The sequence below is a fragment of the Mchenga conophoros genome, linkage group LG17 (assembly GCF_057382185.1).
Source record: "Mchenga conophoros isolate Kocher_MC1m ecotype Shallow Benthic linkage group LG17, M_conophoros_male_GT1.1, whole genome shotgun sequence".
In the NCBI taxonomy this organism is placed as follows: Eukaryota; Metazoa; Chordata; class Actinopteri; order Cichliformes; family Cichlidae; genus Mchenga; species Mchenga conophoros.
The window spans coordinates 12,833,723-12,846,918 of record NC_140542.1 but is presented as its reverse complement, the minus strand read 5'-3'; the positions used below and the strand labels follow the sequence as shown (position 1 = coordinate 12,846,918).

At 39.4% G+C, this 13,196-nt stretch overlaps 1 protein-coding gene across 3 annotated transcripts; it reads left to right on the top strand.

The window, feature by feature from the left end:
* Positions 1 to 1,203: 1,203 nt before the first annotated feature.
* LOC146555142 (uncharacterized) lies at positions 1,204 to 12,369 on the top strand. Of its 3 annotated transcripts, XM_085252420.1 has the most exons (10): positions 1,204 to 1,869; positions 6,186 to 7,453; positions 7,917 to 8,034; positions 9,144 to 9,215; positions 9,967 to 10,029; positions 10,371 to 10,467; positions 10,914 to 11,026; positions 11,102 to 11,305; positions 11,394 to 11,588; positions 12,235 to 12,369. In XM_085252420.1, exons 2-10 carry the CDS (start codon positions 6,186 to 6,188, stop codon positions 12,271 to 12,273), a joined length of 2,169 nt encoding a protein of 722 aa, XP_085108546.1. In that variant the 5' UTR covers positions 1,204 to 1,869; the 3' UTR covers positions 12,274 to 12,369. The 3 variants fall into 3 exon arrangements, with proteins under 3 accessions (XP_085108546.1, XP_085108545.1, XP_085108547.1); XM_085252419.1 differs by lacking the exon at positions 1,204 to 1,869 and having other exon boundaries at positions 4,874 to 7,453; XM_085252421.1 differs by lacking the exons at positions 1,204 to 1,869; positions 9,967 to 10,029 and having other exon boundaries at positions 4,878 to 7,453.
* Positions 12,370 to 13,196: the final 827 nt, after the last annotated feature.

Here is a 13,196-nt window from a genome sequence, read left to right as displayed (position 1 = left end):
CGTATATATTCTTTGTCAGCCACCCTCTTTAAATGTTATCAAGGAGGGACTGATGAATTAAATTATTTGTGAATGAAATTGCACCAACTATATACATGCAAGGATACTCTACATCAAAGGAGAACAAAGCATATTCTATATAATGCCACAGGGTGTCTGGGGTGATTTCATTTTTCTCCAAATTCTAAAGTCACAGGGATATCAACTGAATGTTGTGAGCCAGCCAAAACCGACAATCAAACTGTCTTAAGTATACGTCAGCCTATATCTAAATATATCTATATCTAAATCAACCATTGCATAGAATTCTTCTTTTTTCTTTTCCAAAAACTGCTTGAAGCCATGACATGTTCCAAAATTGCCATGTAGTTTATTTTGAGCTGATCCAGCACCCAGTGCACCACCCTGCTGCCAGAAATACTCACCAGAGCTGCAGCTCGAAATAGCTCCCAAGAAATTAAGTATTAACTTTTGTTAATAAAACTAAGCTAAATTAAAAACGGCAGTTTCCTACTGTATGAAATATTTTTGGGGTGCCTTCAGAAGAGTATGTTTAGTTTTTTGTGTGTGTGTGTGTGTATATATATATATATATATATATATATATATATATATATATATATATATATATATATATATATACATACATACACACACACACACACACACACACACACCAACAGTGCTATCCTCTTAACTTCAGTGACAGGCAACCATACTGGCTGCTAGTGGAGCTCCTCAATACAGGATACACTCTCCCTGAAAATGCACAGAAATTGAAACGGATAAATGAACCTCCCCTCCTACCGCAGCTGAGCCTAGGCAGCAGTTCTTTAAGAAGATGGATAAAATCTGTTTTCCACATCGTATCTAATTTGTTTGATCTGTTAATTAGATTGAGTATTGAAAGGTGTGATGTGCTTTAACAGCAAATGTCTACTTTTGATGATGTAGAGGAAAATAAACTGCTCCCAACTGAAGGGGGGTTGGGTCCAAGTTTTGCTTCATGTTCTAGGATTAAATTGGATTTCAGTGAAAGCATTTTTCCCATTCAGCATCATCCAAGGCTAAAAGTGGAGCCATTTAAAGACTGCGGAAAGGTTGACTTTCATGTTGAATATCTGATCTAGATAAATTTTTTAATGTATAGCTTGTCTTCTCCCATCTTGCCTTCAGAATTTCACATGTGAGTATTCCTTGTAACGCTGTCACATACCTTGCATTGAGCACAGACAGTACAAAAGATGGATGTAGCTTCCTGGTTTGAAAAAGTTAAGCCGATGTGGAAGTGCCTTAAACCGGTTTTTAGTCTGAAAGCCTAAAGATGGCTATAACTATGCCTTCAATGAGTGTTCCTGTCCTTTAGTCTATGAGGAAAAAAGCCTTTCTGTTTTGACCTCTGTAAACACTTTGCTAGTTCTTTGTCTTAGTTACTCCTTTAAGATCATACTCAATAAAATCTTAAACCTACCACATGTCAAATAGGAGGCTTATCAGTGGTATTTTCTGCTTGTTCATTGGCTAACGGCTTGTCAATCACAAGTCGGGAGCCAATGACCAAGCAGTTTCACATTCAGACATACCCTTTCAAGTCACATCCAGTTTCTTGCAACCAAAATGGAAATGGTAGAAACGTTTGGCTTCAAAACAGGAGTGCAGAAAACAATGGGTCACATCATGGTAGTTATGTCCGTCTTTTGTACTGTTTCCACCCTCCTTAAATGTTGTATCCCTTGTATTGTCTGATTCATTTTGCAAGGTGGTGATTGATAAATTTCTTTTCAATGGCTTGCGGTTAACTGGATGAAAAGAACGTGTTGAGCATTTGACTTTGATACTAGGTTGAGCTCAACACCTTTACTGAAGAAGGTGAGTTAACAGATTGACTAAGATCTCCTCATAAACATCAAGCAGGAAATGACTTCCCAAACCAGTACCCAAAGTTGTTATAGCTTTGTATTAGTTTGGATCATTTTAACTAAGCTCTGTATGAACAATAGGGAATGCATTTGCTGTATTGTAGTATATTACTAAAACTTAAAGATGCATGATTTAGTGCATGTCTGAATTGTAATACCTACTGTATTATTATTTTAATTTTATTTATTTATTTTGCATGCGCATGCGTTGCATTGGTCCACTAATGTTTTTCTTTTACTCAATGACCCCTTTTCTTCCTGTGATTGCTATCATGTCATTGTGTATGTTCAGTGTTGCAAAGCTGTTTAAGGTTTGTAAAGTACATAATGGAAGCTGTAAACAAAGGAGTGCATTATAAGGTCAGTTTAATGTGTATCCTTTGCATAAATATTTAGTCATAAATGGTGCTAATAATATAAAAGCTATGGCATATGCTGGATATCTTACTAGCTCTGATAATACAGTGTCCTCCGTGAAAGACATGATTGATAAATCAGATTCTAGAAAACTCATAAAAAATTAGATTCGATTGATCTGGGTTAGGACTAGAGATGGATCGATCCGATATTACGTATCGGTCCGATACTGACGTAAATTACTGGATCGGATATCGGAGAGAAATAAAAAAATGTAATCCGATCCATTAAATATCAAAAAAGCACCTCACAAAATTTGCGACACTAACTCGGCTCATAACCGTAGCACGTCGGAGCAGTGTGCTCACGTGATAGAGCGGCTGTGTGTATTTGGAGCCTCGCTACCAAACCAGCATTTCATCTCCGAGGAAGTGATCCCAGAGAGAAGTAAAACAAGTGTGTAAGTTCATCTCTGAATGTTTGTAAAGCATTCCCACGTTAAGCTTAACAACCGATATATGGAGCGACTGCCTCTTCTCTCTCCCTCCCTCTCCTGCTGCTACTTCAATCATGAAACTGCTTAATGATCAGCTGATCAGCTTTTCTGTCGCGAGTCCATCTCTCTTGTTTGTTTTTGGCCCACTTCGCACCAGAAAGAGGAAACCAGCGGCTGAATAACAGCAGCACGTTTAAGCTTGATAAACTGTTGTTAGAATTTATTTAATATTACTTTCTACTAGAGATGGCACGATACCACTTTTTTATGTCCGATACCGATACCGATATCATAAATTTGGATATCTGCCGATACCGATATGAATTCGATATAGTGTTTTTTAATCAACAAAACTGTTTTTTTTAAATATCTTGCTGCATTTTGTATAAGTTCATACTCAAGTTTAAAACAACAACTACACTAAAGCTATTCTGTTATACCTGTATGCAAAAAAAAATATTTCATAGTTCAGCAATACTGATCAATCTAATAAACTTAAACCTACACCATCCTCCCTATTCTGGTATTTTAAAGAGTACTTAGCGTAAATATTAAGCAATCTAACTAATAGGGTTCCAACTCCCAGCAACAACAAAAATAAATAAATAAAAAATAGGGAACCACCCCTCACGCTCCACCTCATGATGCTTAATCGACGTAATCAACCTTAATTTGATGCAGTGTGAAAAAAAATGCACAGAAATCAATTATTTTTTTCAATATATTAAAATATTAAATAGATTCAACATCTTTCTTCAACAAAATTGCAGACTGCACAGATGGTACCTTCCCAAAGGAAAAAGTACTATAGCTTACTAGGGTATATTAGACTTAATAGTTACTATATACAGTAATTGACTTCTATTCATTTTACATCAAATTAAAACTTTGGGTGTCAGATAATTATTTATTAAAAGCTCGACATTTTAAATGAGAATAAGAAAGAAAAGTATGTCTTTGTGCCCCCTTTTCCCTGTTAATGCCCTATCGGCCCCCCTGGCTAAACTTTGCTAGATCCGCCCCTGCACAGCTACCAGCCGTCAGCTACGTAGAAAAAGATCCTCGAGTAGAAAGTAATATTAAATAAATTCTAACAGCAGCTGATCAAGCTTAAACGTGCTGCTGTTGTTCAACCGATGGTTTCCTCTTTCTGGTGCAAAGTGGGCCAAAAACAAACTAGAGACACGGACTCGCGACAGAAAAGCCGATCAGCTGATCATTTAAGCAGTTTCATGATTGAAGTAGCAGCAAGAGGAGGAAGTCGCTCCATATATCGCTTGTTAAGCTTAACGCAGGAATGCTTTACAAACATTCAGAGATGGACTTACACATTTGCTTTACTTCTCTCGGGGATAACTTTGTCGGAGATGAAATGCCGGGTTGCTAGCGAAGCTCCAAATGCTATCCAGACCACCGACAGGTCCCGCACGCCACAGCCGCTCTATCACGTGATGCATACTGCTCCGACGTGCTAATGTTCTGAGGTGAGTTACGGCGTGTTGCAAGTTTTGTGAGGTGCTTTCGTGATATTTAATGGATCGGATTACATTTTTTATTTTTCTCCGATATCCGATCCAGTAATTTAGGTCAGTATCGGACCGATACCGATACGTAATATCGGATCGGTCCATCTCTACTTTCTACACCAGGATCTTTTTCTAAGTAGCTGAGTGCTGGTAACTGTGCAGGGGCGGATCTAGCAAAGTTTAGCCAGGGGGGCGGATAGGGCATGAACAGGGAAAAGGGGGCACAAAGACACTTTTCTTTCTTATTCTCATTTAAAATGTGTAGCTTTTAATAAATAATTATCTGAATCTTACACCCAAAGTTTTAATCTTATATAAAATATATAGAAGTCCATTACTGTATATAGTGACTATTAAGTCTAATATGCCCTAGTAAGCTATAGTACTTTTTCCTTTGGGAAGGCTGTGCAGTCTGCAATTCTGTTGAAGAAAGATGTTGAATCTATGTAATTGTTTTTGAAAAATAATTTATTTCTGTGCATTTTTTTTCACACTGCATGAAATTAAAGTTGATTACGTCGATTAAGCATCATGAGGTGGAGGGTGGGGGGTGGTTCCCTATTTTTTTTTTTTTTTTTTTTTTGCTGGGAGTTTGCAACCCTATTAGTTAGGTTGCTTAATATTTCTGCTAAGTACTCTTTAAAATACTAGAATAGGGAGGATGGAGTAGGTTTAAGTTTATTAGATTGATCAGTGTTGCTGAACTATGAAATCTTTTGGGTGCAGTGTATTTTTTACATACAGGTATAACAGAATAGCTTTAGTGTTGTTGTTTATTTAAACTTCAGTATGAATTTATGCAAAATGCAGCAAGATATTAAAAAAACAGTTTTATCTATTAAAAAACACACTATATCGGAATCATATCGGTATCGGCAGATATCCAAATTTATGATATCGTATCGGACATAAAAAAGTGGTATCGTGCCATCTCTAGTTAGAACTGGGCGATATGTTAAAATTATTGTTTCTCAACATCAGTCAGACAGGCATGCATTGCCTGTGTATTAATGGGGTAAGGCACCTCTGTATGAACAGTATCTCATATCTACTAATTCTATGAATTAATAGTTTATAATCATAACCACATGGAAAGGATTGGGGTTTTTTTTTTTACATAGAAATTCTCACAATTATTTAAAGTCTTTGTGGATTAACTTGCTTTATTGGGGCAAAGCTTAATTTAGACTTCTGGATTGAGCATATGTAGAGGCTACGATGTATCTTGTCAGAAGTGAAGCTTATCCATTGTGATTGACAAGCCAGTAAGCATTCTGTTTCACAGTCTGAAAATATGGTGAAAAACTTAGCTCGAGACTCCATAACAGGACTTCACTAAACCAACAGGTGATGACATAGCAACCAAGAGCATCATTTATTGAGGTTTGGCCACTATGAGCACTAACGTCTGAGTCACACAAACCTACAGACCAGTCAGTCCTGGCAACCGCCAGATGCTAAGGAAAAATGTGTATTCCATAGCCAGTTGGCTAAAACCGTCTCGTAATTGCTTTGATCATTAGCATTTTGAAATGATGGACTTGTCTCCAAATACTGTCCTGCTCCTTTCTCTGCTGTGCCGAAAGTGTGAAAAGTGCAGTGCTGAATTCTCAAGGTGACAGACTTTGTCCAGTCACCTAACTTCAGTCTACACCATCTGCTTGCATGCTGCATGTTTTTCTCTGCTACCGATTTGTAGAATTTGTTTTGTAGTGTATTGCCATAAATGTGCATCTCTGTAACAAAGCAAAAGTTCAATAATTCATCAGCAGCACTGTGTAAAATAGATCGACCCCTTTGTGTCTTTAAACCTCCGTGCCTCTCTCTCACTAACCCAAAAGCCTGTGCCTGTTATTCTCTTTCCTTTGTCTCCGCAACGGCGCAAAGATGTCTAAGAAGAACACCCAGAGCTCTGTAGATGATCAGTCAGAGCATGGTCAGCCTCCCAGCCACTATCAGGTGGATCAGTCCACAAAGACCATGCTGGGTTGTAGAAAGAAGGCCGAGCCAGGCCAGAGAAATGGAGAGACCGCGTCGTCGTCTCCGGAGAGCGGCAGCATAAACGGAGAAGGAAAGCGTAGTGGCAAAAGCCGTCGCCGCAGAAAACGTTTGTCTAATCCTGAGAGCCGCCCAGAAGAAAAAGTCGACAAGCACAAGAGCGAGGAGAAAAACAAACAAAGCAGTCAGCCGTCTGATCACCTCTCTGGGTTGATTGGTCTGCAGTCTGAGTGCGCGAATGTGTGGTTTGAACGGAGCGTCTACGAGAGAGCAGAGAGCCTCTACCAGTGCTGGCTGGCAAGCTCTTCTAATGGGACCACCCAGTCGAACCGATCACCTCCATCCTCCGGGAAACAATTGAACTCTTCATCCACTGCAGCTCCACCTTCTGCTGGCCCATCATGCAACCATGGTGACCAAGTGGCCTGCCACCATGTTGTACAAACAGTGTGGGTAAACAAGACGACATTTGACCAAGCAGAACGCCGCTTTGTTGAGGGGTCGATGCAGCCATCAGTTCCAAACTCTCTGGACCTTCAAGCTCCATCCAGTCGCTCCACTGCATCCAGAACACCTGATGAAGGATATCAGTCTCTAGCCCCAAGTCCTGCAACCCCTGTCATCCAAGCAGCCATCACACCAACCGTACGGCAATCAGTTAACGGACTGCCCCGCATCCCAGTGGAGCTGCTCAGAGACGTGTGGCTGGACAAACCACTTTATGACCGTGCTGAGGCAGCCTTTTACCAAAACCTGTATGGTAACAATTCCACCAAACGGTCCAGCTGCACTGCTACTTCCAGATGTAGTGACCACCCTCAAAGCCTTGTAGAAGAGGAAGAGGAGGAGGAAAACGAAGAAACTGTAGCAGAGGAAACACGTGTGGTCCCACAGGGGAAAGCTGAGGTCTTCCATGCTCTGCACCCGATACAAGAGGAAGAGGAGCCGGCTGAGCTCCCGGAGAAGGAAGAAGTAGCAGCTGCAGGAGTTCGCTATTTCCTCCATCCGAACAGTGAGCGGGTGTGGCTGGACAAGTGGCGGTATGATGCTGCTGAGAGCCATTTCCATGGTTGCAGTGGGAATAAAGCTGTGAAGAAGGAGCGCAGGCCAGAAGCAGAAGCCTCATCAGTTGCCTCGGCCGCCCCACTGAGGGACAAGTATGATCAAACCGGGAGAAGGGAACTGCTCCAGATGTTTCAGTTCATCTTTTGTTTTTTGGGTTTTTTGACCATCATATCACCTCCATTCTTTTCCCACATGAATTTGATTTTTCTTTCCTTTAAGCCATTCTTTGTCATTCATCTGTGTTCAATCTTTTCCTTATGCTTTGTGTTTTGACTATCTGACCCATTGTTGTGTTTTACCATCCTCTTTTTTTTGTTATGCATTTGTATAGTTGGATTGGGGTGGCTGTTGGTGGAGAATAGCTGTTTAAAACTAAATTAAAATTAGTCTCTTACAGAATAAAAAGTCAGATTTTGTATTGGTGAAATCTCTGTATGCTGAGTGATTTTTAGTATAAGAATTAGTAATAATTTAGGCTTCATTTCCTTTTTCCCTGACCTTCTGTGTCCTGTTCATACATCCCTGTCTTTTCCTTCCCTGCTTTCTACTTTGTAGAAAAATGAGTGCAGTGGATTTTTTGGCCAAGGAAAAGATCTGGTTTGACAAACCACGCTATGACGAAGCAGAGAGGCGCTTCTACGAGCACATGAATGGCTCACCACAACCTACAAAGGTAACCACGCTGCCTTACAAGTTAAATCTTGTGCTTTAAGCTTTTAATCATCACATCTAATCTGAAACCATTGTACCATATTAATGTGGATTATTTACATCTTAAGTGTCTTTGCGTAGAGATTAGATTCTAACAGTGCATAGATTTTGTTTGTTCTGTTCTGTATTTGATCAAAACTATTATTCCACAGGCTGAATTTGAAGTTATATTTTATTGTAATTAAAAATAAATAAAGTAATACGTTAGAATATACCTTCTGTCTAAGGACGAATTTCAGCGTATCTTATTTGAGATTGTAATGTAAGTATATTTACATACAAATACTTAAAGGTAGATACAGGACATTTTTACTGGAAACAGAAAATAATTGTACTCTAAGTAACTTTAAGTACTACACAATTTCCTGGTAGTTTAGGGGGAAAACAAACAATTTTTCACCATCTTATATCATTAGTATTTTGTACTTTTCAGGGCATTTTGGTATTATGAAGTGGATTAATCTTGCCTTTTTACATTATTATTTTTGTACATCATTATTGAATATTCATTATGTTGATTATTTATTTATTATTGAATTATTTTATTTATTTATTTATTTTTTACTTGCGCTGTACTTAAAATTATTTAGTATAATTATCTTTGTTTCCTGTAAAAACCTGACTTGTTAGCTCCTTATTCTAGTGTACCAACCTTAAATATTTGTATGTAAATATAATTACATTGTAATTTAAGTAAATTACGGCCTTGGTCGCAGGCCACATTAAAATGTAAACATCTAAGTAGATCGCCACTGTAACATCTTCTGCTGGTTTTGGATTCTGAAGCCTTAATTTTGGGATTTTGGACACAACCATGTGTTTTGAGCCAGAATAATTAGTTGACTAATTAAAATGATACAAAAGGCACCTGCAGCACAAATCTGCTAGAGGTCTGGTTTGACCAGAGCTGTATAGATGCAGTTTTTTGTTTTTTTTCCTTTTTGTTTGTTTGTTTTTGGGGGGTGTAAATCAATCTAATATTTTGGAATGAAATGTTCTAATTGTGGAGTCTGTCCTTGCGTCATAAAGTCAGAGATGAATTGACACTGACAGCTGTTCGTTTTCTTGAAGGATGCTGGCGCCAACACCATTCTTCAGGACATTGCCCGGGCCCGGGAGAACATCCAAAAGTCTCTAGCAGGGGTAAGTATCATCGAACACGCTGTATTTCCATTTGATGGATAACATTGATGTGGTATTAAAAGTGCTTAAATTATCCAAGTACATGTATGCATACTAATATAATTTCACCAATCCCGACCATTTAGATCAGAGCATCCAGCCTTTTAGTTTTGGGGGTAGTGTCTTTCTCTTTTAAGTAAATGGAGATGACAAATTGAAATTGTCTTGGAAATAATTTCAAGTTATTCCAAAATGTAAGCTGTCTAATCTTAGCTTACATATTCACATAATGCCCAGTTCAGACTACTATCAGGCACTGTGATCATCATCTTTTTAAAAAGAAATAATAGTGCAGTCTGACATCGGCATAGCTCAAAAACTAGTTTTAATTTAGAAATAACATAGCTATAGTGCTATCATTTTATGGTGACAGTCTAATACACATAGGACCAGTTGCCCTCCTTTTCTCTGACTTTTCCTAGCTTTCATTTCCTTGACGGAGATGGATTAAACTAACTGATAAGGGAGATTTTGTTTGAGTTGAAGCTCTCTGTTGATCTGAAGGCTCTAAAGTGTAAATGTGGTTTAGTGTAAAAATGTGGTTGTAGTCTTTTATCTCTTCTGTGACCTCCGAGCTCTGTTTATTTCCTGTGGTTGCTCCAGTTGCTTTCTGTTCTGTGCTCCTCATTGCTCTCCTTTTGGCATGAACTTCAATAAATCCTGCTCCTTCCCTTCTTCTCATTTCCTTTCTTCCCTGAAATCTGGCCCCAAGCTGAAGACTACACTGTGTAACAGAGGGTCTGCTCAGCCTCCCATAAGCCAACATTCTCAGCTTGTAAGTGCCACCAAAGCTTGTGTGTCACTGGAAGCACCTCTGTCAGTGGACTTTGTTGAAAACCACACTTTACTGATCTGAATACCTCAGCTTACAGATGCCTTTTCTGTGCAGTTTCCAATTCAGACACAGTCACCTGCATATTTCTACTGGGGTCTGTAAACTGCTGCATACTTGTGCTGTCACTTTCTGGCTCTAGAGCCTGGCTGTTGAGACTGCAACCTGCTGTTTTCTCACACATGGGTGTTCTGTTTGATGAAACGACTAATATTCCACATCCTCCATCAGATGTTCTCATTAAACTGTATTGATCCCTCTCCGTTTCTGTCTTTGCGGTTCAGAGCACAGGCAGCAGCATCAGCAGCAGCTCGGCTGATCACGGAGAACTCGTTTCCCGCATCAAGAGCCTGGAGCTGGAGAACCAGAGCTTACACAAAGGTGGGTTTGTTTTCAGCTTTGGTGTTAATGCATTTTCCTTCTTTACTTACAGCAGAGCTATTTTGGTGCCCTCAGCTGAAGTTAAGTATTATTAGAACTGCAGCTAATAATGATCAAATGACTTTGACAGGATTTTTTTTTTAAAAATACATGAAAATGGTGTCATCACACTTTTTTTCCCTAATCAACAAGCTCTCTAACTGCAAATGCAGGCACCAGTCTAGCAGACCTACAGAGCTGGAGACCTTTTGTAAAACAGAGACAAGTGAATGAACAGGATTAACTACTGATTTACATTTGATTGGTTGTAAAGTTAAAGGATTATTCAGTGCTGTTGTCTTAACTCTCACAGTGTTTGATCTGCTAGAATATGCATCACTTCTTTATTCATATTCACATGTTCCTCATTCATGCTAAACGCACTCTTGTATCTCATGTCTCTTTAGTGGTGGAGAACTTGAGGGCAGCACTTTCCAAACTGGAATGTCGGGTTGCAGTTTTGGAGAAGTCTCCTGCAGCCGTCAGCCCAGCTTCTGCTCCTCCAGTCCCTTATACAAACGTGAGTTTTTAAACATTCAACCAGCTTTCACCTTTTAGAATCCAGAGATGTTTCTACTCTTTTAATTTTCTTCAGGGCACCGCTGTCCAGCAGAAGACCAGCACCCCAGCTAAAGAGGAGGAGGAGGAGGATGACGACGATGATATTGATCTGTTTGGTAGTGATGAAGATGAAGAGGCAGACAAACTCAAAGAACAGAGATTGAAAGAGTATGCAGAGAAAAAGGCCAAGAAGCCTGCCATCATCGCCAAGTCCTCCATCTTATTGGATGTCAAACCTGTAAGTCTGCTCTGTCTGAGCCCGGTCATAGGTCAATTATTTAAAAAAGAAAAAAAAGCTCACTGTCTGTTTTTTCTGCTTCTTTTAGTGGGATGATGAAACAGACATGGCGAAGCTTGAGGAGTGTGTGCGCTCAGTACAGGCCGACGGTCTGTTATGGGGGACGTCCAAACTGGTTCCTGTTGGATACGGCATCAAAAAGCTCCAGATTGCGTGTGTGGTGGAGGACGACAAAGTGGGAACAGACATGTTAGAGGAGGAAATCACCAAGTTTGAGGATTATGTAAGTCTTGTTCAATACAATAACAGACTAACTGGGCATCCAGAATTTAATAATCACAATAGCAATCACCCCACTAAAACCCCCAAAATCAAATGATGCTCTAGTGACAGTAGGAAGGAAGAACACTCAAACTGCTGGAAAGACCTAAAGAACCAGGCTCATGGAGGGACAGCCATCTGCTGCTGAAATCCAAATCGCATTAACTTGCAATAGTAAAACGGCTAATAGACAAAGCCACCGTTTCCCCTCTACTCCTCCTTACTCTTTTAATGCTAATTTTAATTACATATATGCATTTTTTTATCATTAAAATGTAGGTAAACATACTCAAACATAGAAATTAAAATAGATTAAAAGCATCAGAGAAGCTGGAGTGAACAGATTAGGTTCAGTGAGGATGGCTCACCTAGGAAAATAAGAGCAGTGTGTCAGAATCATCACATTATCTGCCACAGTCAGCACACTGCTGCCACCTTGAGGCAGAAAGGGACAAAGTGAAGCTGAAAGACTCCATAACACGAGCAGTTGTACAAGAACAGTTTGAGTCATTTTTTTTCTTCAGGGTGACATCAGGAACAGTATCTCATGCAGTTACTCGCTGTCGTGAATAATCCTGGTACACTTGCATTTTTTTGCTTTATTTTAGGTCCAGAGTGTCGACGTAGCAGCATTCAACAAGATCTGACCCCGTCCTCTTCATGTCTTCATGTCATGCCTTGATTCTCTGCTGATTGTGTCAACGGTTAAAAATAATAATAATAAAATAACCTCTTGCACTGAACCTAATTTCTCTGTTTCTCGTATTTTGATGGAGGTCTCAGAGCAGATGGATTTAAAACTTGCTGCATGGCTGAATGTGGTATTCAGCCATTCCAAGAGGAATGTGAAAAAAGATGTCTGAGGTGAGGGGTGTACCACAAAGCAAGCTTATTGGACAGCACTTTTCTTTTTTATCTTTTTAGGTAGGTGTCTGTGTTTTTTAACCTGGCTGGAAGATCCTAGTGATGCATAGTAAAATAATAAAGCAGGTTATGTTGAGGCTTCAAGTTCCACATTTCCACAGACTCTTCACAAAAAATGCATGTTTTATTGGTTTCAAGTTGCAGCTGCAGATACACAATTACAGATAAAAAATGAAAAATTAGAAACTGTTACCTCTCTGTGGGCTGTTGATTAATATTCACTTGCAATTTCACTTAAACAACAAACAAAAAAACAATTTGATTGGAGGATTGTAGGACCACTCCCACAGTCTATCGCCATTTGTCTTCATTTTGTGTACAAGAGAGTCAAATCATGCATTAAAAGCCACACAGACACTAAAGCAGAAAGCCTGGTTTCATCAAACAGCTAATATAAAGAAGACTGGCTGTGTTACAATACAAAAGGTGATAGTAGAGCTACACAGCAGGATAGAGAGGCTTGTTGAAGTTTTCCTCCACCCTGTGCAGGACATGGACCTCTGTGTTACAAACTACAAGCAGTGTGAGTAAGAGAAGCTGGAGGTGTAGTAGTGCTCATTCAGTGTCAGACAGGTGCAAGTCACACTCCAGGAGATCATTCCTCCTGTTTAACCAGTTTACTCACACAGCAAAAAAAAAGCATCTA